Source organism: Pseudophryne corroboree, chromosome 9 (assembly GCF_028390025.1).
Source record: "Pseudophryne corroboree isolate aPseCor3 chromosome 9, aPseCor3.hap2, whole genome shotgun sequence".
Classification (NCBI taxonomy): Eukaryota; Metazoa; Chordata; class Amphibia; order Anura; family Myobatrachidae; genus Pseudophryne; species Pseudophryne corroboree.
This window is the reverse complement of record NC_086452.1, coordinates 84,496,265-84,521,058: the sequence shown is the minus strand read 5'-3', so window position 1 is coordinate 84,521,058 and position 24,794 is coordinate 84,496,265. Positions and strand designations below refer to the sequence as shown.

General features: G+C 46.0%; 1 protein-coding gene across 1 annotated transcript in view; it reads right to left on the bottom strand.

Annotated features, from left to right (window-relative positions):
* Positions 1-24,794, bottom strand: part of AGBL4 (AGBL carboxypeptidase 4) — a 669,979-nt gene that overhangs the window by 278,729 nt on the left and 366,456 nt on the right. The window contains exon 6 of the mRNA XM_063941485.1: positions 3,191-3,353. Coding sequence (XP_063797555.1) covers positions 3,191-3,353 — 163 coding nt within the window. The remainder of the gene's footprint in view (positions 1-3,190; positions 3,354-24,794) is intronic.

Below are 24,794 nucleotides of genomic sequence, written 5' to 3'. Positions count from 1 at the left end.
TGCGTGGGCAAATTCGGCCATGTCCCCTAAGAAAAAAAGCACACCCAAAAATACTATATGCCATGCATGGTGGCCCATGTCAGCTGCTGAGGGCACACCGCTGGGCCCTCAGCAGCGGCATTGCCGGACCCCTACAACAAGCCCACAACCCCTCTCAATGCCCCTGATCATATAAGAAAACAAGACTCTAATAGACTGGGTGTTTTTTGCATGCATAGCTCCCTCAGGTACGGTATTGCTTTAAGTCAATTATTAACTGTCAGGTTATGGAGACATTTACATTTGCACATTCGTCAAATATTCAAGGTGATCTTTCATAAAAGAGGTACTGCATTATAGCTGACATTTTCTCTGACATTTTCTTTTAAAGGAGAAATCAAGGTAATTTGTTTCTCATAAAATGAGGTTTATTATTTCACTGTATTATACAGTAATTATTCTCCCTAGATCTACCCCAGACTCACTTCCTCTCAGTCAGCTACCTTCTCCTGTTCTGCTACAGACCTGTGTAATTCCCTGCTACCACCAATCAGTTCTTCCCAAGTCTTTAAACCAGCAACTGCTCTTCAAAAAACAAGAGGGCGCCCGGAGTCATGGGGCCAGATGTAATGCCGCCCTAGTTCGGCGGCCGTGCGGGATGCTGACCGAACTTGGCCGTTTTTTTTAAGGGGCCGTCACTTACAAGGCAATACCATGCCTTGTAAGTGATTGCCCCTTTAAAAAAAACGTTCAAGTTCGACCGGCATCCCGCACGGCTGCCGAACGCGAGCAGCATTATACTCATGGTCTCCAAGCTCCGCCCCCCTAGCAACCCCCTTTCACTTCCTACCTTGACCTAAAAGGTGAAGTCTATGAGTGGCAGTTATTGGAGCAGGTACCTTTTTTAATACATATTCCCGATAAATAATATGGTAGTCCTTTGAAAATGTTTTTTTTTTTGGGAGGGGGAGGATTGACTGCAAAAATAGTTTGATACATCGGCCCCTTCTTCTGGAAATGGACCGTGCAACTGTCTTCTGGAACGTAAAATGCTGCCTTATAAAAATTTAAGGCAAATTATGTTTTCAACAACAGATATCACAGCTAAGACGTGTCCCGCCGGTTAAAAATGAAATTATTTAGCAAGAACTTGATGTTGCTGCCTCTCACTGTCTGGATTTTCATATCACGTTCCCTCACACATCTGGTCTATTTGCTGATCTTTGCAGAGCGGGGTCATTTTAACCTATGGAAATGAAACTGCTATAATCCACATTTACAATAATCTTCCTGATCTCCAACGTGGTTACTGCTCTCGGACTATGGAGGGTGGTAATGTATAAAGCAGACCAGATAAACTTTGATCTGCATAAGCCTTGTTAAGCCCTCACAGGCTGGAAGTGATGCAAAAAAAAAATAACTTTGTTGAAGCAGACCGAAATACATATTATGCAATTTGCTGAAAATGTTCCTTCCATATACACTTAGCACAAGGAGTGCAGGTGCTGTTACTGCTTACATACACTGGTCAGGGCAGTTTTACTACACTATAACAATTGACTTTAGGTTTAGAGAAGAATTGTAATTGTTTTGTTGAATTATAGAATCTTGGGGATGTAGTCAAAAGAATTGATGTTGACAACGCAGTGTCAACAGTTATGACGTCGATATTGTTAAAACATACTTTCCTACTTTTGGGTTCTCTCCGTGGGAGAAGACCAAAGAGGAGACGCTGCAGAGACCTTCGGGGGGCGGGGCCAGGATCTGACATCATTAAGCCCCACCCCCACCTGGGAAAACCACCACGATTCGTGGGTCCACGGGATGGGGGCAGGGCTAAATTACACAATTCTTGTCGTTTTAACCCCTCCGTATGAACATCCGAATGCTGGAGATTCCCTCCATCCTGCCCGATTCACTAGGGTGCGGGAGATCTGCCTTCTCTTCCGGGGGTGCAGTGGGCTACCCCAAAAATCTTCAGCCTCCCGCAACTTCCGGGAGAGTAGGCAAGTGTGTGTTAAAATGTCGACAGACAACATTTTGCCATTCTCAGAATGTCGGCATTAGTGTTAAGCTGTGGGCAGGTGGGTTAGGCTGAAGGGGGAGGGTTAAACTGCGGAAGGGAGATTTAGGAATAGGAATTAGGAGGCTTAGGAATAGCTGAGAAATACTCACCACAAACACCGGAGTATCTAATGTCTGATACAGAATTGGCTATCACTTGAGCGCTGGGACCTGAAAGATGCAGCTGGAGCCACTGCAGCTGCCAGGAGCAGGTAGGTCACCACTAAGTCACCCGGATGAAATGTTGAATGTCGACATTTTTATGGTCACCATTACAAATGTTAACATTATGGAGGTCGACATTTCCTATCCAAACCAGTATCTTGGGTACATTGTTGTAGGTTATACTGGCTAAGTCCTGGATATATTTATATAATGTGTCACTATTAGGAATGTTAGGGACCCACCTGATAATGGTTCACCTCGCCATGATAGGTGGGCTTGCATTTGTAGCCAAACATTGCGCCATGTTAAATTGTAGAACTTGTTAATTATTCTGGTTATTGGTATTCTTAGAGCTTGAAGCACGCACCTGCATTTTGCATTCTGCGTGGCACTATAAGTCTCAGCATAGTAGCACCCCTTATTATGTTTGAAATTAGGGTGTGCAGTCACCCCCCCCCCCAGTTATAGCGTGGAATCAGATTGTAAATTGTATGAATATATTAGAAGTTTTGCTTTGTAAGCAGTATATAACATACACATTCTGTGCCTCCTAATATCATTGTCTATTGTACATCCCAGGTCACGCCAATGCAGTTACCCCATTACAACCTGGCGCACCTCCAGTTCAGCTAGTTACAAATAAAAGACCGTACCTCCGCTGCCCATGAGACCATAGTTTTGCGCTGTGAAAAATAGGACAATTAGTGCTGCGTGATGTCCAGTAGTGGGGACTTTTTTATCTACACTCTTTATCAAATGTAAAACAAGCTGATCAGAACAATGAAGACACAGGGGGGAAGATACATGTATGCAGTAGAAGGCCCCAGTGTTCCATACCTTTCAGTTCACATATTAATGAGGAGACATGAAAGTTTACATCTTCTATAAATCTTATAGATCCTATAAAACTTACCTTATGTATCCTCTTCTTAAAACCATTCAAACAAAGAGTCCGGTACCAGACATTGATAGAAAAGGATACAGGCTTCCTCTGTGTAAGGGATGATGGAGCCGGTCCCACCCAGCATGTAGCAATAGAAAGAGACTTCCAAGGTGTAGCAATATGAAGAGTTGTCCAGGAGTCCTCCCAGCGACCTCCTGCCTGTGCCAGCTTTCATCGTGTCTCTATTGAAGGAGGTACTGGACTATTGGAAAGACATAAACATGAAAAACTGGACTGTTACACCATATACTGTGAATAATTCTGATCTTCTCTGACAACATATAGCAGCAAAGTGAGCTTATTCCTGTATACATTCATATGTACCCATCACCTGGGGTGGACATCGTGACATCTCATTTTCAAGGGTGGGTCTGGCACAGCAGGGCGGATTAAGGCTTTTGGGGATCCTGGGACCCTGCTCTTGCCCCATTATGGTCAGAGTGCACACCCCTCCCCTTCCCTCTGCAACCCAGCTACCCACCTCCCATGGCAGTACCTGGCTCTGTGCTCTGCATGCAGTCCCTTCAGCAGCGGCACGGACGTGATGTGTCGTGTGCCGCTGATGATGGAGTCACTCTGCACAGCAATGGATGCAGTCTGAGCAGTGGCAGTCCCTGTCCAGGAACATGTTATTGTAATGTCAGAGTACCCTGTGTGGTGGCCCTGGGGCAACTGCCCCTGTCGCGCCCTACCCTAATCTGAGCCTGCAGCACGTGGTGCATTATTATTGTGATGCAGTCCTGCATGCACACCCAGTGTTACCTACTATACATACTGTATATTTGCCAGATTATTATCTGCTGTTTTACAGAGCAAATAAGTTGTGGAAGGAGATTATTAAGATGAAATAAAGAGGTGCTGAGGTGAGTAGCAGCATTATTGGATGTGCTGAGCGGTACTTGGCCGTTTTCAGTATGTAAAAGGACTTGGATTTTATTTTACGCCAGCCCAGAGTAAGTGATCTTAGGGCCTCTTCCTAAACTTACAGTGTGGTGGGAAGCATTGTGAGCCTGATTCAGATCTGATCGCTGGGCTGCATCTCTGCACAGCGGGCAATTAGGTAATAACTGCGTATGTACCGCAATGCGCACACGCGTCAGCCAACAACAACAGGCATCGCCGGTTAGCAACAGGATGGTGTGAAAATTTCATTCGCACGGGCTTTCGGAAGGTGATTGACAGGAAGAGGCCGTTTGTGGGTGGTAACTGACCGTTTACTGGGAGTGTCTGGAAAAACGCACATCGCACTGTAGGAGTAAGTCCCGGGCTGCGCAGAGACTGCACACAGTGGATTTTTGCAGCTCGGCGTACACATGCAATCGCACACTTGGACAGTGAATTTACACTCCCCCTGGGGGGCGGCGACTATCTGAACGCAGGACAGCAAAGTGAGCATCCCAGCAATCAGGTCTGAATCACCCTCTGTGTGCGTTAATGTTGCACTTTAGTATAATTAGTGCATTTCTAGAAGCAATCCAGCAAAATGTAATAAAGCACTACACATACACATAAGTGACACGTTATAAAGACGGTGCAAATATCCCATCATTATTGTAATTCCGACCATAAATCAAACTTAACCGGAGCAGATCTGAAACGATTTATGAAGGGGTGTTTGTAAGTGGCAGGAGGTTGCCACGTGATATAGGCTATTTGCACACTGAGCCTCTTTATATGTTTAAGCTTTTCCTAATGCCTAGCCGTCAGCATACACCTTGCCTGAGAGTGGAGGCTCGGCATGTGCTGGGCAGCTGTTACAGGGGCAATGGTGTAAAACCAAGGTGCCTTGCAGTGTGCTGCAGTGCACCTCACTCCTCCAGCTGGGTTCACTACGGTATGCCGGCGGTCGGGCTCCCGGCGACCAGCATACCGGCGCCGAGAGGCCGACTGCCGGCTTACCGACAGTGTGGCGAGCGCAAATGAGCCCCTTGCGGGCTCGCTGCGCTCACCACGCTACGGGCTGGGTGGCGCGCTACGCGCGCATGCTATTTTATTCTCCCTCCAGGGGGGTCGTGGACCCCCACAAGGGAGAATAAGTGTTGGTATGCCGGCTGTCGGGATCCCGGCGCTGGTATACTGTGCGCTGGGATCCCGTCAGTCGGCATACTGAAGACCACCCCTCCAGCTGATAGTCACATCCTCACGGCTTGCAATAGATTATACCTGAAAGCACACATAAGGTCAGCATATGCTCAGGCCTGCAAATTAAGGTCACAGCTTGGTAGTGAATTTCACTAAGCCAGCAATTCTTACACATTTTTGCTACAGTAGTCAAAGAGGAAAATCAGATTTGTATGAAAGTTTTTATCACCTTTAGTCCCCAAACATAAATGTGGCTGCAGCATTGATGGCTGATCAGAGTAATCACTAGGGGCAGTCAGAAGTAGGCCCTAATTCATCTTTGTACACACTTGCCTACGCAGCTGCAATTTTTGAAAGGCTACGGAAATGCTAATGTTAGCAAGTGAAGCTGCTGCCCTGAAATGAACAGAGACGCCCATCGCAAACTCATTCGCCACTGTGTACACATTTTGCAAAGGCACCTTTGCACATGCGCAGTCTGCCGATAATCGCTCTGTTGCGTGAACATCGGCATTGCGTGCAAACATGAATTAGGCCCGGAATGTATTAAACAGCATGGAACACTCACACTTAGAGTGGATCTTGCAGGGAGAGCGGTTATCACTTGAGGATGGGACTACAGTAGTACTGATAAGCACATGTGAAGATACGAGTATTTCTAGAAAAAGCCACACTTTTTCCTACACTGTGCAGGATCTTAGAGCTGCCATCATCAGGTGGGTCCCTAACACTAAGATACAAGTCCAAGGCAGTCCTTAGTGTTAGGGATTCACCTAATGATGAGATCACCTGGACGTGGTGGGTGGGCCCATATATTTCTGGACAAAAATTATGCCAAGCACCTCATTTTTGCTCTGTGTTAAATTACAGACTTTGCTATCATTGTTATTAGCAGTTCTTGGTGCCTAGGGTGTACACCTGCAATTTTTCTTTTTTTCTGTGTGGAACTACAAGTCTCAGCATGATAGCACCTCTCATTGTGTTTGGAATTGGGGTGTGCATGCTAGATCCCCCCTTCCCGTGTTGCGCACAAGCTTTTCATCTCGTGGTAATGTCATGGGCTTATCGGGGTAATGTCATGGGAGCTGCGCTTCTGTTCTTAATCATGCGTACGTAGAAAGAAAGCCTGATTCTTAATGATCTTTTGCACCCAGGGTAGGTGCAAGTGTCAGTAGCAATGACGACAGTTGTGGCTGTAGACAGAAAAACAGTGGTGGATGTGGCTTCTCGCATAATGCTATATGGATCATCGCATTAGCCATATGAGTAATAGCATTAGCATAAGGTAGTAAATCAGGTTTCTACAGCTTCCCACAAATACATTTTGCGTCCAATTCGCAAATTTGCATTAAGTTGCCATCCTCAACTGTTTTGCAATCAGCTTGCAAAGTAGTCATAGAAAAGGGCTAATTTACACATCGGAATAATTATTGAAGTTCAGTGCACCTTTTCATCCTCCACATGGAGAGTGAAGTGCAGTGGATGTTCCTGGGAGGTAACAGGGGGTTGGCTTACATTTCTTTTCTAGAATTCTGACCACTGTATGCAGGAGCATCACTCATCTACTGTCCACTGCCACCCTGCATAATAGTAGGAAGCAGCATTGCATGCCTTGTGCATATATACAGTGATCACATTTATCTTGCGTCTTATGTATTCTTATATAGAGGTACTCTCGTTGAACCCTATACCTACAATGTGATCCTGCACTGACTCAACAGGACCATATCTAGATAAGGGTACAAGCAGATACCTCCTTATCTTATTCTACCCCTAGATGTCAGTTAAGGGTACTCTCACTAATTGTTCACTACTGTAACTCCAGCACACAGTGTGCAGCAACTGCCTATCCCACATAACACTGGAGGGCTGGTTTATCTACCTCTGTCCACTGTTGTATTCACTTACACTAACATTGATTCTGAAGTGTTATTATATATATATGGTATTGTGTTATATCTTAAGCTGATTGTCACTTCATGAGTTATATATTTTAATTTGTTTGCTTGACACACATCTGCTTGACATGTATAATGAATTATGGGCACAATATATGTATGTTCTTTTTTTGTATAATCCAGTAGGAGACAACAAGTGTGTATCCTCAGTTGCTACTGTATATCTAACAGCATTAAAGTGTCTGAGCCATGCAATACCTACCCATACTCTAGGATACTACAATCTTGACAAGATATATACAGGTTGAGTATCCCATATCCAAATATTCCGAAATACGGAATATTCCGAAATACGGACTTTTTTGAGTGAGATAGTGAAACCTTTGTTTTTTGATGGCTCAATGTACACAAACTTTGTTTAATACACAAAGTTATTAAAAATATTGTATTAAATGACCTTCAGGCTGTGTGTATAAGGTGTATATGAAACATAAATGAATTGTGTGAATGTACACACACTTTGTTTAATGCACAAAGTTATAAAAAATATTGGCTATAATGACCTTCAGGCTGTGTGTATAAGGTGTATATGAAACATAAATGAATTGTGTGAATGTACACACACTTTGTTTAATGCACAAAGTTATAAAAAATATTGGCTAAAAGTACCTTCAGGCTGTGTGTATAAGGTGTATATGTAACATAAATGCATTCTGTGCTTAGATTTAGGTCCCATCACCATGATATCTCATTATGGTATGCAATTATTCCAAAATACGGAAAAATCCCATATCCAAAATACCTCTGGTCCCAAGCATTTTGGATAAGGGAGACTCAACCTGTATTAGCTGTCAACCTTTTTTGTGAGTTTAATCTGTATTGATATCAAATTATTTGTTGAATATTGCATCGACACAGAGTTATCTCTATTTGGATAACTCTTAATATTTGGATTATTTATATTTACCTAAACTTTGATTTATATTTGTGTGTTTATCTGTGCTATATGTACATGGACGCTTTTTATATTTCACCAATAAATGTTGAGCAATAGTAAAAATGTCACATAAAGTAGATATGTGTGCCGACACCCATGTTTTGGGTTTGATTCTAATTCTTTGCCGGGTTTTGGTTTTGCCAATGCTGTGACTCTATTAGGAGCTCTGGGCTGCACTGTGGGCAGTGACAAAAAAAAAAAAAAAATAACAAAAGTGTGCTGTGCACCAAGGGTTAATGCTGCAGTTAAGTTACAGCACCAGTGTGACACACTTAGCCAAAATGCAAGTAATATACGTAGATGTTCACTTCCTGCACTGTGAAAATAACAAAAAAATGTTTTGCTAACTGCCTACATCCATCTAGCTCAGCCAATATTAATAGCACTAGGGACATGTGAGGCCAAGATTATTAACACTAGACATGTGTGGCTAGTAGTAATAACACTAGGAACATGTGGGGCCAGTATTAATAACACTAGGGACATGTGGGGCTAGTATTCATAACAATAGACATGTGGGGCTAGTATTAATTACACTAGGGACAGGTGGGTGTCCGTCAAACGTTGTCCTCACTAAAGCTTCCTCCCCTTTGTCGGTCTGGTGTGATAATGGCACCTGAATCACTGCAAATCCAAAACATGTAATATCCGACACCTGAAGATTACATTTTGCCTCGCTTTGGAATCCGAGCTTTCCCTTGTTTGCTCCTAAAATGTTTGCAGGAGCACATCCATTAAGTCAGGAGAGTAAGTTGACATTGGGACTGTCATAATTTAACCTAGAGGTTCCCAAACTGTTTTGAATCACAGCACCCTAGAATATCATCATTTCTTTCACGGCACCCCTAGGACAGAAGTTTCTTTCTGAGAAATGTAGAAAAAATATTAAGTAAATTGTGTTTATATTTCCTTAGGTTCAATTATGTGGTGAAGGACAGAATTCGCTTCTATTTGTCCACATATTTTATGATTTGCAGCCACAAGCACTGGTTTTGTCTATTACATTGACCATAAATAAGTTGAATTGGTTCTAGACCACCAATCCAAGGCACCCCTGCAAGGTCCCCAGGGTATATATTAGTCATTTATAAGATGCAAGAAGTATTAATACTGAACAATTTTAGAAGAATAAAATAATAAAAACCCATACGTACGATAATAGTTAATAAACACAAACTTCTGTCATATTGTGATAGCACAAAGGTATTTGTCTAAGAAGAAGAACAACAGTAAAGCGTCCTTTGTTCTTGGACTGGAAGCCTGCATTGTGATCATAAGCAACTTCATATATCACCAGAACAATTAACAAGAGCAGCAGTTTGAAATTAGAACATATTTCTTGCAAGTCATCCCTCCTTGTCATTGATATATGGAGTATAGGGAGACTCATTCATTTGCACACACCACCTGACCTTCAGGATTACATAGACGTAAAACATAACTTAAACGGGAGGCGGTCAAGATCCCGCTGGACGGGATCCCAGCGGTCGAAATACCGACGCCGGAATCCCGACCAGCACAATCCCGACATATTCCTACTCCGTGAGTGTCCACGACACCCATAGAGGGAGAATATAATAGTGTGCCGAGCGTAGCGTGGCGAGCGAAGTGAGCCCGCAAGAGGCCGCGTTCCGCTCGCCACCCCTGTTGGGATTCCGGCGTCGGTATTTCGACCGCCGGGATCCCGTCCAGCGGGATTTAGTACTGATCCCACTTAAACAGGGAAGAGTGATAGACATGAGACTTGTCATGGAGGGTTGCCTGGGTCTGGGCAGATAACAGCAAATAGTATGGCAGGCATTATAGGTAGTAACGTCTTATAAGATCACAGCTACACAAGGGATGCATTCAGCATCCCAGCTGACTGGATGCCAGCAGTCATGTGACCGACCTGGATTCCCGACACCACTCAGGAGACTGGCACTGGATCACCAACAGCCGACATCCCAAAGGTGAGTATCGAAGCTCAGGGTTAGGATTAGAGCCTCGGGGGAGGGATAGGGTTAGACACTAGGGGGGGTTAGGGCATAGCACTAGAGGAGGTGGTTAATCCTAGCCCCCCCCCCCAAGGTTTAGCCCTAGCCACCACCCCTCGAGGGTTAGGGTAGGGAACATTGGGTAGAAATACTTACCCCCTCCGATGTTGGCATCTTCAATGTCTGGATGCCCAGTTATATTCACACGGTCGACCATGTTATGGTCGACAGTCATTAGGTCGACCACTATTGGTCGACATTGACATGGTCGACATGGACACATGGTCGACACATGAAAATGGTCGACACATGAAAGGTCGACACATGAAAAGGTCGACATAAGTTTTTTAACTTTTTTTTCTTTTGGGGAACTTTTCCATACTTTACGATCCACATGGACTACGATTGGAACGGTAAAGTGTGCCGAGCGAAGCGGTAGCGGAGCGAAAGCACCATGCCCGAAACATGGCGAGCGAAGCGAGCCATGCGAGGGGATGCGGTGCACTAATTGGGGTTCCCAGTTACTTTACGCAAAAAACGACACCAAAAAAAGTAAAAAAACTCATGTCGACCTTTTCACATGTCGACCTTTCATGTGTCGACCATTTTCACGCGTCGACCATGTGTCCATGTCGACCATGTCAATGTCGACTAATAGTGGTCGACCTAATGACTGTCGACCATAACATGGTCGACCATTCATACCGGAACCGAGAATGGCAGGGCTTGGACAAAACTTAAGTTTTGTCCAAGCCCTGCCATTCTCACGTCTGTTACACAATGGCTTGAAAGGAACTCCTAGGCCAGTGGTTCTCAAACTGTGTGCCATGACACCCTGAGGTGCCCCAGAACACTTCTAAGGGTGCCTTGGATTGGTTGTCCAGGACTAATTCAAAATTATTTATGGTCAATGTAATAGGCAAAACCAGTGCTGGTAGCTGTCAATCATAAAATATGTGTACTAACAGAAGCGATTCTTGTTCCTCACCACACAACTGACCCTAAGGATGACATATAAACACAACTGACTTATTGAGAAACTTAGAAAGAAATATTAAATAAATAAACTTTTGGCCTAGGGGTGCCGTGAAAAATATTCTGATACTGTAGGGTGCCGTGATTTAAAAACGTTATAGAACCACTATCCTAGGCAAATGTTAAGCTAACCATAAACTTGGCTTGGCAGCACAGCAGCCGGATGCTGTTGCATATGGTGCACTGTAGCATGATGAGATGACCATATGCAAAAATGTATTGTCCATCCTGATTGACATCGAATCATTCCTAGTCAGATGCTGTTTGGAATCAATAAGACATTTCCAAAACCTCCATCATTTATATTATTTTGAGGACACCAAGTATTAATGATTATGTAGTAGAACGGTTTGTGAACATTGACTTTCAATTTTATGGAAAACAGGAATAAGGAATATCCACCCAGAACTTAAAGTATAATATAATACCTCTTTCTGCGGCGGGGTACACTGGTATTCCACAGGGAATAACATCGGGGTGTAGATTTGGATCTTGATCCGAACCATCAACAGGCTAGAGCTTTGACTGTTCCCATGATGCATTGCACCGCCTCCTCTATAACCCCGCCACCAGGTACTGGAGCTCAGTATGGTAGTTGGTGTCTGCAGTGCAGGTCACTAACCTGTGGGGCTGCGCTGGGCAGCCCTGAAAAGAGCTTTTTTAGAAGACTTCAAGGGCCGCAGCACTATTTATGTCAGTCTGACATTCTGTGCTGCAGCTCCATCACCTCCCCCAGCAGCGCTGCATACTCCTGCAGCCGGGTTCCCGGGTACTTGCAGTGGAGGCGCACCGTCATCAGGCACACCACCGCTGACGCTCTCCAGGATCGCGTGGCTGCACATCAGGGAGGAGGTAAGAGGGTCCGCCAGGTGGGACCCACTGGTAAATCGCGTTCCCAGGAGACGGACCGCGCAGCTGGCGTGGACACTGTACTGCACAGGGACCCCACTATATCTACTGTGCTTTTTATATCTATACTCATACATATTTATATGTGACAAGAAAGTATGTACAGCGCTAATGACTGGATACGGAATAAAACATGATTTAATATAATATAAAAAATTGTTGCAACAAAAATAGACAAAATAATAATAAGTTAAAATTAGAATTATAGGGCAAGCACAGCAAATTGGTTGGAATATTACCACATAGGGAAGCCGGACATTTTTGTGTATGAATCGTCCATAGGAATATGCCACAGTCCTGGGGGTAAGTATGAAGCTTTCAGATGATTGTCCACATAGGATTTGAAAATAGACCTTTTGAATGCTTGTTTCCGGACAGCAATTAGTCCTATTTAAAGCTTTGGTCTTGTATACCTCTGTGGATAGTAGCACGTTCCCCCTTTTTTTTCGTAGATGATAGCGGACTTCTAAGCGCTTAATTCCTCTGTTTTGTGTCCTGTGTTTACTGTCACATAACTTAGTTTTTTTTTGCATGTATTGTATTTGTCTGGCTATATTATACTGTTACGCCCTAAGGCTACATTCCTTATAATGTCTGCCACACAGGCTTCCGCATCCTGCAGTACTGGTGCCACGGATTTACCTGATGGGTAAGTTTTAGCTGCTGGCTCAGGCGCTGAGTGACATACACCCAGTCAACCTGCAGCACCTGTGGCCAATCAGGATCCACCTTGGGCAGCGGTCTCCCCTGTGGGACCTCCAGTGCCGTTGCAGCCACATATTGTCCCTGTAGTTTATCCGCCATGGGCGGATACTCTGTCTACCCAATTGCAACAATTAAATCAATCCTTGGTTAGACAAAAGTCTACCCCATGCCCCTCTGGGACCAAGGGGTCATCTAAACGGGCCATTTCTTCCTCACAATCCACAAATATTTTGGATAATTCTTCCGATATACTGATCCGTCAGACACTGATGCAGTTGCTTCTGATGAGGAATCTACAACCCAGGTTGATGTTCCTGACCTAGTGGAGGCTATTAAGCTAATTCCGAAAATAGATGATGACATTGAGCCTACTACTGCGTCTAAGAAACCTGATAAGTTCAAACGTCAGAAGGTTGCTAAAGTAGTCTTACCACATTCTGACCATTTAATTGACATACGTCAGGAATCCTGGTCGTCTCCAGGAAAGACATTTCCCCTGTCTGAAAAGATGCTAGCTCGTTATCCTATCCCTGCGGAGTTGAGTAACAAGTGGAAACTCCACCGCCGGTGGTCTCTCATGTCACCCGTCTTGTGGTGTCATCTACTCTGCCTGTCACCACTGTCACCTCACTGAAGGAACCGACGGATAAGCATGTGGAGGGATGCCTGAAGTCTATTTACTCCCATACTGGTGCGGTACATAGACCCACTATGGCAGCCTCCTGGGCTGCGAAAGGAATTGAAGCATGAGTTCAGGCAATTGAGGATGAGCTACCTCAGGATTTTTCTGACACTGCCAGACAATATCTATAGTATATTAACACAGCCTCCCATTATATTCAGGAGGCGGCCTCTGATGCAGGTGTAATGGTGGCCAAGGCATCTACTATGTCTATCCTGGCTCGTCGAATTATGTGGTTGATGTCCTGAAAGGTGGACTTGGACTCCAAAAAGACCTTGGAGGTGCTCCCTTTTAAGGGAGACATCCTATTTGGGGAGGATCTGAACAAGATTGTAATTGACTTGGCTACTGCCAAGACTGCGTGTCTTCCAAATACTAATCCTTCTGCACAGAAGGCTAAGAGTACCACCATTCGTTCCTTTCAACCTCCAGGGAAGGCAAAGGGTCAGGCGTATCCGCGACAGGCTCGTGCTTCCAAAACCACTAAGCCTAATTCCAAACAATCCTGGGCCACCCATCAACCTGCTTCCAAACAAGACAAGCCTGCTGCATGACGGGGCGGGCCTCCACCTGGGGGACCCCAGGCTGGGAGGCTGACTTCTGCAGTTAGCTCAGGCCTGGTTAAAGACCAATTCGGATGCCTGGGTGCGGGAAGTTGTCTCTCATGGGTACGCGATCTCTTTCAAGAGACGTCCCCGTCGCCAGTTTCGCACAACGTTTATCCCTGCAGATCCATTAAAAGCACAAGCTCTACACTTGGTTGTACAATCGCTCCTGGACACAGGCGTGGTAGTGCCGGTACCTCTGTTTCAGAGAGACGGGATACTATTCGACCCTGTTTCTAGTTCCGAAGCCAAATGGGTCTTTCCGGCCGATACTCAACCTCAAATCATTGAACAAGTTTGTGAGAGTATCCAAATTCCTTTTGAAAACTCTGTGCTCTATAGTGCTGGCCATGGAACCCGAAGACTATATGGTATCCCTGGACATGCAGGATGCTTACCTGCACATACCTATTGCCATGTCGCATGAGCAATATCTGCGGTTTGCTATTGGCAACCTACACTATCAATTCCAGGCACTGCCTTTTGGATTGGCCACTGCCCCTCGGATCTTTACCAAGGTCATGGCCATGATGACGGCTCTTCTCCGCCGTCAGGGAATCAGGATCCTGCCGTATCTGGACGACTTGCTAATCCTGGCAAACTCCCAAGAGGTTCTCCTCAGTCATCTGGACCTGACGGTCCAATTAGAAAAAGTCCTCACTGGTCCCTGCTTGGAGCATGGTGCACCTGGGGCACTACTGGACACACACAGCCAATGATTGTTTTTGTCTCCAGAAAAAGTCCTGAAACTTCAGGACAGGATCAGATATTTCCTCTTTCGCCCAAGAGTGTTGATACACTTGGCGATGCAAGTACTAGGCCTCATGGTGTCGGCTTTCGACATGGCAGAGCACGCTCAATTTCATTCCCGCCCTCTGCAGAGGTTAATCCTTTCCAAGTGAGATGGCCTGCCTCATCGGATCAGGTCTCAAATGATCTTCTTTACTCCAGAGGTCCGTCTGTCACTGAGTTGGTGGCTACAGGACCAACAGTTGAGCATGGGCCGTCCCTTCTGGATCTCCAACTGGGTCCTCCTGACAACGGATGCCAGTCTGCGGGGTTGGGGCGCAGGGTTGGAGCAACACTCTCACCAGGGTCGGTGGACCAGGGAGGAGTCTCTCCTCCCGATGAACATTCTGGAATTGCGGGCGGTATTCAATGCGTTGACACTGGCCCTGCCTCTAGTACAGAACAAGCCTGTTCAAGTACAGTCAGACAAGCCACCACGGGGGCGTACATAAATCATCAAGGCGGCACTCAAAGCCGCATGGCAATACTGGAAGTATCAAAAATACTCCGTTAGGTGGAACACCATCTGGCAGCAATATCAGCAGTGTTCATCCCCGGAGTCCTCAACTGGGATGCGGATTTCTTCAGTCATCAGGACGTTCACGCCAGGGAGTGGAGTCTTCGTCCGGAAGTCTTTCAACTCCTAGTGGACAAGTGGGGCCTACCAGACGTAAACCTGATGGCGTCTCGACACAATCACAAGGTTACGGTCTTCGAATCATGGACAAGGGAACCTCAAGCAGCGTTCGTGGACGCACTGGCAATGCAATTCCATGGAACTTTCGGCTGCCATATGTGTTCCCTCCAGTGTCACTCCTGCCCAGGGTACAGTACTTCTGAAGTTCAAGCAAGAAAAAGGAATACTAATTGTAGTCGTTCCAGCGTGGCCAAGACGGCATTGGTTCTCAGACCTGCAGGTTCTATCGATAAAGCGTCCTCTTCTACTTCCTCAACACCCAGACCTCCTTGTTCAGGGCCCTTGTGTCTATCTGGACCTGGCCAGACTGGCTTTGACGGCATGGCTCTTGAAGCTTCACTCCTGAGGGCCAAGGAATTCTCTGAGGCGGTTATTCAAACTTTGTTGAAGTCCTGCAAACCGGCTTCTGCACAGATTTATTACAGGGTCTGGAATTCTTATTTCACATGGTGTACTGCTAAGAATTATGATGCCTATTCGTTCAGAACTTCTAGGCTTTTGGCTTTTCTGCAACAAGGTTCATATATCTGCCTTGTCGGTGTGGTTTCAGAGGAAAATTGCATCTATTCCTGACGTTCATACTTTCACTCAGGGTGTTTTAAGGATTCAGCCCCCTATGTCCCTCCTGTGGCTCCATGGGATCTGTCTGTTGTCTTAAATGCCCTGCAAGAGTCTCCATTCAAACCTCTTGAGTCTGTGAATCTTAAATGTCTTACACTTAAGGTCTTGTTTTTATTGGCTATTGCCTCTGCTAGGAGGGTGTCGGACTTAGGCGTTTTGTCCTGTCGTCCACCCTTTCTGATTTTTCACCATGACCAGGCAGTTCTTCGAACTCGCCCTGGTTATCTACCTAAGGGTATTCGTTCAGATGGTCGACCATGTTATGGTCGACAGTCATTAGGTCGACCACTATTGGTCGACATTCACATGGTCGACACATGAAAAGGTCGACATGATTTTTTTAACTTTTTTTTCTTTTGGGGAACTTTTCCATACTTTACGATCCACGTGGACTACGATTGGAGCGGTAATCTGTGCCGAGCGAAGCGGTAGCGGAGTGAAGGCACCATGCCCGAAGCAGGGCGAGAGAAGCGAGCCATGCGAGGGGACGCGGTGCACTAATTGGGGTTCCCAGTCACTTTACGCAACAAACGACACCAAAAAAGTTAAAAACCTCATGTCAACCTTTTCATGTGTCGACCTTTCACGTGTCGACAATTTTCACGTGTCGACCATGTGCCCATGTCGACCATTCATACCGGAACTCTACCTAAGGTGGTATCATCTTTTCATCTTAACCAAGAGATTGTGGTTCCGGCCTTTATCTCTTCTGGTTTGTCCTCCAAAGAGCGGTCTTTGGATGTGGTACGGGCTATCCGTATTTACGTAGAGAGGACTGCCTCCCTCAGGAGGTCAGATACCCTTTTTGTACATTTTGGTTTTCACAAACGTGGCTGGCCTGCGAATAAGCAGACCTTGGCCAGATGGATTAGAATGGTGATTGCAGAAGCCTATGCGCAGGCTGGTCTCCCAGCTCCTGCTGCTATCAAAGCCCATTCTACTTGGTCTATTGGACCTTCTTGGGCGGCCCGCCGAGATGCGTCGCTGAACAATTGTGCAAGGCGGCTACGTGGTCCTCTGTGAACACGTACATCAGGTTCTATGCCTTTGATACTTCCGCCTCGCAGGATGCTTCCTTTGGACGCCGGGTTCTTGTACCCGCTACAGTGCGTCCCCTCCCATGAGGAACTGCTTTAGGACATCCCCGATGTTATTCCCTGTGGAATACCAGTGTACCCCGCTGCAGAAAAGGAGATTTATGGTAGACTTACCATGGTAGTGGGTGCCCTGTGGAATCCAGTGTACCTCGCAGAAAGAGATTTAACCATGGTAAGTCTACCATACAGTAAATCTCCTTTTCCCCCAACTAGTATAGCTGCCTGGGTCTGTTGCTAAGGACTGCGGCCATTTGTGACTATCCTCATGAATTATAAGGTTCGAAGCTTCCTAGTGTCAACACCACAAAAGGTGGTGAAGCACTAAAATTCCAATTTTCTTGCCATCTCAAGAATGAGGGCTGACCTTGGACCAGGTGTCAGGGGTGAGTATCTCATAAATGGTACAGTAGGTGTTCTGGACTCCTGAGTTTCTACTAGGTGGAATGTTCCAGTATAATTTTGGTATGGACAAAATGCTTCATTATCTGTGACTATAGATATATATATATATATATATATATATATATATATATATATACTCTAGAGGGTGAATTTATTAAAATGCATACAACCATATCTGTATGATAGGCTTCCTCTGCTGGAACCCATGTCTGTATAATAGGGTTCCTCAAAAACGTTTCAGCAGTCCAAGACCTTGACGGCACACCATTCATTCAATTGATTCCAGAAGTGGACCAAGGCACCTGACAGTGTGGCTATGTGGACACAGACACTTTAGCTTAGCCAGCCGCTGCTAATCATGTTCTCCTGCAGCAGCCCAGGCAATGTGTCTGTATTCATACGACTGCACTGCGCTTGGCAATGAAGATGCTGGGAGAAAGGCTCTCGATAGCACAACGCTGATGTGACAGTCATGAAGAGAGCCACTGCAGAGGAGTAAGCTAGAATGCCACAGAAAACAGCTAAGGTAAGTAAAAATCAGGGTATGGAGGAAAATTAGAGTTGATTTTGTGGGCAGGAGCACTACTTTGAGAATATGTGGCACTATAGGGAGTATATGAAGCATTACTGTGGAGGCATATGGGGCACTACAGTGTGGGGGCATATGGTGCACTACTGTGGGTTCATATAGAGCACTACTGTGGGGCATTTCGTGCCATCTTTAAATTACCACAGAGAGGGAGTTTGAACTGGAGCACTAATCAGTTTGACTGTGGCCTATAATTGGACATTCCCCTGCCAGTGGTGCAAGTGTGCGGGTACGGTTGGGTACGGCGTACCCTTAAGAATTTGGCAGCGGGTATGCCGTACCGCCACCCGCACACATTTAAGCGCACCAATGACGCCCCCGCCATTACTGCCGCCTCACACTTTAGGAAGAGAGGAGAGCGCAGCATGCGCCTCTCCTGCCTGACACAGTGACAGTCCGACGGCCACGGCGTGCACTGAAACGCTGGTTCATGAGCCAATCAGAGCTCACGGACCAGCAGCCAATCAGGAGCTGCCACTGCCAGACCGCGAGCCCTGATTGGCTCGTGGACCAGCGCCAGATCTAAAACACGGGCCGCTGCAGGAGGACGCGGAGACCGGACTGATGGGCAGGAGGGGTACGTGCTGTGCTCTCCTCTCCCCAGCAGCAGCAGAAGAAGACAGTGCGGTGAGTTGCACTGCTGGGGCATAACTGGCAGTCTCTGAAGGCATGTGTATCTGGCAAAGTGGGAGCTTATCTGGCACTGTGGGGGGCATGTGTATCTGGCAAAGTAGGGGCATATCTGGCACTTTGAGGGCATGTGTATCTGTCAAAGTGGGGCCATATCTGGCACTGTGGGGGCATATCTGGCACTCTGAGGGCATGTGTATCTGGCAAAGTAGGGGCATACCTGGCACTGTGGTGGGAATATCTGGCACTCTGTGGGCATATCTGGCACTGTGGGCATATCTGGCACTCTGGTGGGAATATCTGCCACTCTGGGGGCATGTATATCTGGCACTGGGGGCATATATGGCACTCTGGGGGCATGTACATCTGGCACTGGGGGGGCATGTCTGGCACTGGAGGCATATCTGGCACTCTGGTGGCATGTGCATTTGGCACTGTGGGGGCATATCTGGCACTGAAGGGGCATATCTGGCACTCTGATGGGAATATCTGGCACTCTGGTGGCATGTGCATCTGGCACTGTGGGGGCATATCTGGCACTGAAGGGGCATATCTGGCACTCTGGGGGCATGTGTATCTGGCAGAGTGAGGGCGTATCTGGAGTGTTTGGGCATATGTGGCACTGTCGGGGCATATCTGGCACTGTGGGGGCATTTATGCATCTGGCACTGTGGGGCATTTGTGCATCTGGCACTGTGGGGGCATATCTGGCACTGTAGGGGCATATGTGTATCTGCTCCCCCCCAATATGTGTATCACGCCCCCATTTTCATTTGCCACGCCCCATGTGGCATTTGGCCACACTTTTTTTTTTACGCGCACACACAGTATCTATAAGACATTTTTTCTACTTGCACCACTGTTCCCTTCTCACACGGCCTCCCATGGTTTTTGTCCAGGTTTGCCAGGAGAAACTAAGCTACAGAGAGCAGTCTTAGGGCTCTAGCTAGGGGGCAGCGGTCTCCCTAGTTGACTATTTTACTGCATGGCAATGCAGCTTTAATACTAGAGCAGCAGCATCTGCCTGAACAATAATTATGCATATTTAAAGATAACCTATGCCCCTGAGCCTGCAGAGAACAAAAATGTAAACATCTTTGAATTTTCTAATGTGTGTTAGTCTCCATGCAGTTCCCTAAATTCTCCGTATTTTTTCTGTTATGTCACATTTGTGCTCCCTCCCCACACACACACTCTGTTGTACTGGCAGCAGGACGTCTCTGCGCTGAGTAATCACAATTCACCTAACAGACAATAATTGCAGTAGTTATTCACTGAAAATCTCATTTTGTACTATAAACATCTTGTTGTAAATAACTAAATACATCATAATGAAATATTAAGGAATTCTGCATACCTCCCAAAAGACGAGCTTTCACTGCTTAATTAGGAGCTTGGACTAGATTGGTGACAAAGGGGTTAAATTAATTCCCTGCCTGATGGAGTTGTAATGGCGGACTCAGTCAACACCTATAAGAATGGATTAGATAAATTCCTAATGGATAAGGATATCCAGGGTTATTGTGCAGTAACGCACTATGGTTATTATAAAAAAAGAGGGATAAAACGTAACGGCAGACATCAGCATCAGTCAAAATTTTATACCAAATAATCCTGCATAGGAGACCACAAATAGGTTGAACTCGATGGACAATTGTCTTTTTTCAACCTTAGATACTATGTTACTACTATATATATATATATATATATATATATATATATTAGTGATGAGCGGGTTTGGTTAATCGTAAACCGAACCCCCCCAACTTCACCCATTTTACACGGGTCCGAGGCATACTCGGATTCTCCCGTATGGCTCGGTTAATCCGAGCGCGCCTGAACGTCATCATCCCGCTGTCGGATTCTCGCGAGATTCGGATTCTATATAAGCAGCCACGCATCGCCGCCATTTTCACTCGTGCATTTGAAATGTTAGGGAGAGGACGTGGCTGGCGTCCTCTCCGTTTATTAATGTTGATGCAAATATTTGTGCTTATTGCTTAATTGTGGGGACTGGGGAGCAGCTGTATTATATAGGAGGAGTACAGTGCAGAGTTTTGCTGATCAGTGACCACCAGTTTTATCCGTTCTCTGCCTGAAAAAAACGCTCCTTATCTGTGCTCAGTGTGCTGCATATATCTGTGCTCACACTGCTTAATTGTGGGGACTGGGGAGCAGCTGTATTATATAGGAGTACAGTGCAGAGTTTTGCTGACAGTGACCACCAGTATACGTTGTCTGCCTGAAAAACACTCCATATCTGTGCTCAGTGTGCTGCATATATCTGTGCTCACACTGCTTTATTGTGGGGACTGGGGACCACCAGTATATTATATAGGAGGAGTACAGTGCAGAGTTTTGCTGACCAGTGACCACCAGTATACGTTGTCTGCCTGAAAAACACTCCATATCTGTGCTCAGTGTGCTGCATATATCTGTGCTCACACTGCTTTATTGTGGGGACTGGGGACCAGCAGTATTATATAGGAGGAGAACAGTGCAGAGTTTTGCTGACAGTGACCACCAGTATACGTTGTCTGCCTGAAATACACTCCATATCTGTGCTCAGTGTGCTGCATATATCTGTGCTCACACTGCTTTATTGTGGGGACTGGGGACCACCAGTATATTATATAGGAGGAGTACAGTGCAGAGTTTTGCTGACCAGTGACCACCAGTATACGTTGTCTGCCTGAAAAACACTCCATATCTGTGCTCAGTGTGCTGCATATATCTGTGCTCACACTGCTTTATTGTGGGGACTGGGGACCACCAGTATATTATATAGGAGGAGTACAGTGCAGAGTTTTGCTGACCAGTGACCACCAGTATACGTTGTCTGCCTGAAAAACACTCCATATCTGTGCTCAGTGTGCTGCATATATCTGTGCTCACACTGCTTTATTGTGGGGACTGGGGACCAGCAGTATTATATAGGAGGAGTACAGTGCAGAGTTTTGCTGACCAGTGACCACCAGTATACGTTGTCTGCCTGAAAAACACTCCATATCTGTGCTCAGTGTGCTGCATATATCTGTGCTCACACTGCTTTATTGTGGGGACTGGGGACCAGCAGTATTATATAGGAGGAGTACAGTGCAGAGTTTTGCTGACAGTGACTACCAGTATACGTTGTCTGCCTGAAAAACACTCCATATCTGTGCTCAGTGTGCTGCATATATCTGTGCTCACACTGCTTTATTGTGGGGACTGGGGACCACCAGTATATTATATAGGAGGAGTACAGTGCAGAGTTTTGCTGACCAGTGACCACCAGTATACGTTGTCTGCCTGAAAAACACTCCATATCTGTGCTCAGTGTGCTGCATATATCTGTGCTCACACTGCTTTATTGTGGGGACTGGGGACCAGCAGTATTATATAGGAGGAGTACAGTGCAGAGTTTTGCTGACAGTGACACCAGTATACGTTGTCTGCCTGAAAAACACTCCATATCTGTGCTCAGTGTGCTGCATATATCTGTGCTCATACTGCTTTATTGTGGGGACTGGGGACCACCAGTATATTATATAGGAGGAGTACAGTGCAGAGTTTTGCTGACCAGTGACCACCAGTATACGTTGTCTGCCTGAAAAACACTCCATATCTGTGCTCAGTGTGCTGCATATATCTGTGCTCACACTGCTTTATTGAGGGGACTGGGGACCAGCAGTATTATATAGGAGGAGTACAGTGCAGAGTTTTGCTGACAGTGACCACCAGTATATATAGCAGTACGGTACGGAAGGCCACTGCTCTACCTACCTCTGTGTCGTCAAGTATACTATCCATCTAGATTCTATACCTGTGGTGCATTTTAGTTTTGCAGTTTGCTGACAGTGACCACCAGTATATATAGCAGTACGGTACGGAAGGCCACTGCTCTACCAACCTCTGTGTCGTCAAGTATACTATCCATCTAGATTCTATACCTGTGGTGCATTTTAGTTTTGCAGTTTTCTGACAGTGACCACCAGTATATATAGCAGTATGGTACGGAAGGCCACTGCTCTACCTACCTCTGTGTCGTCAAGTATACTATCCATCTAGATTCTATACCTGTGGTGCATTTTAGTTTTGCAGTTTGCTGACAGTGACCACCAGTATATATAGCAGTACGGTACGGAAGGCCACTGCTCTACCTACCTCTGTGTCGTCAAGTATACTATCCATCCATACCTGTGGTGCATTTCAGTTGTGCGCAGTATATATAGTAGTAGGCCATTGCTATTGATACTGGCATATAATTCCACACATTAAAAAAATGGAGAACAAAAATGTGGAGGTTAAAATAGGGAAAGATCAAGATCCACTTCCACCTCGTGCTGAAGCTGCTGCCACTAGTCATGGCCGAGACGATGAAATGCCATCAACGTCGTCTGCCAAGGCCGATGCCCAATGTCATAGTAGAGAGCATGTAAAATCCAAAAAAACAAAAGTTCAGTAAAATGACCCAAAATTGAAAGCGTCTGATGAGAAGCGTAAACTTGCCAATATGCCATTTACGACACGGAGTGGCAAGGAACGGCTGAGGCCCTGGCCTATGTTCATGGCTAGTAGTTCAGATTCACATGAGGATGGAAGCACTCATCCTCTCGCTAGAAAAATGAAAAGACTTAAGCTGGCAAAAGCACAGCAAAGAACTGTGTGTTCTTCTAAATCACAAATCCCCAAGGAGAGTCCAATTGTGTCGGTTGCGATGCCTGACCTTCCCAACACTGGATGGGAAGAGCTTGCGCCTTCCACCATTTGCATGCCCCCTGCAAGTGCTGGAAGGAGCACCCGCAGTACAGTTCCTGATAGTCAAATTGAAGATGTCACTGTTGAAGTACACCAGGATGAGGATATTGGTGTTGCTGGCGCTGGGTAGGAAATTGACAAGGAGGATTCTGATGGTGAGGTGGTTTGTTTAAGTCAGGCACCCGGGGAGACACCTGTTGTCCGTGGGACGAATATGGCCATTGACATGCCTGGTCAAAATACAAAAAAAAATCACCTCTTCGGTGTGGAATTATTTCAACACAAATGCGGACAACAGGTGTCAAGCCGTGTGTTGCCTTTGTCAAGCTGTAATAAGTAGGGGTAAGGACGTTAACCACCTAGGAACATCCTCCCTTATACGTCACCTGGTCCGCATTCATCAGAAGTCACTGACAAGTTCAATAACTTTGGATGACAGCTGAAGCAGTCCACTGACCACTAAATCCCTTCCTCTTGTTACCAAGCTCCTGCAAACCACACCACCAACTCCCTCAGTGTCAATTTCCACCTTACACAGGAAAGCCAATAGTCCTGCAGGCCATGTCACTGGCAAGTCTGACGAGTCCTCTCCTGCCTGGGATTCCTCCGATGCATCCTTGAATGTAATGCCTACTGCTGCTGGCGCTGCTGTTGTTGCTGCTGGGAGTCGATCGTCATCCCAGAGGGGAAGTCAGAAGACCACTTGTACTACTTCCAGTAAGCAATTGACTGTCCAACAGTCCTTTGCGAGGAAGATTAAATATCACAGCAGTCATCCTGCTGCAAAGCGGATAACTCAGGTCTTGTCAGCCTGGGTGGTGAGAAACGTGGTTCCGGTATCCACCGTTAATTCAGAGGCAACTAGAGACTTGTTTGAGGTACTGTGTCCCCGGTACCAAATACCATCTAGGTTCCATTTCTCTAGGCAGGCGATACCGAAAATGTGCACAGACGTCAGAAAAAGAGTCACCAGTGTCCTAAAAAATGCAGCTGTACCCAATGTCCACTTAACCACGGACATGTGGACAAGTGGAGCAGGGCAGACTCAGGACTATATGACTGTGACAGCCCACTGGGTAGATGTATTGCCTCCCGCAGCAAGAACAGCAGCGGCGGCACCAGTAGCAGCATCTCGCAAACGCCAACTCGTTCCTAGGCAGGCTACGCTTTGTATCACCGTTTTCCATAA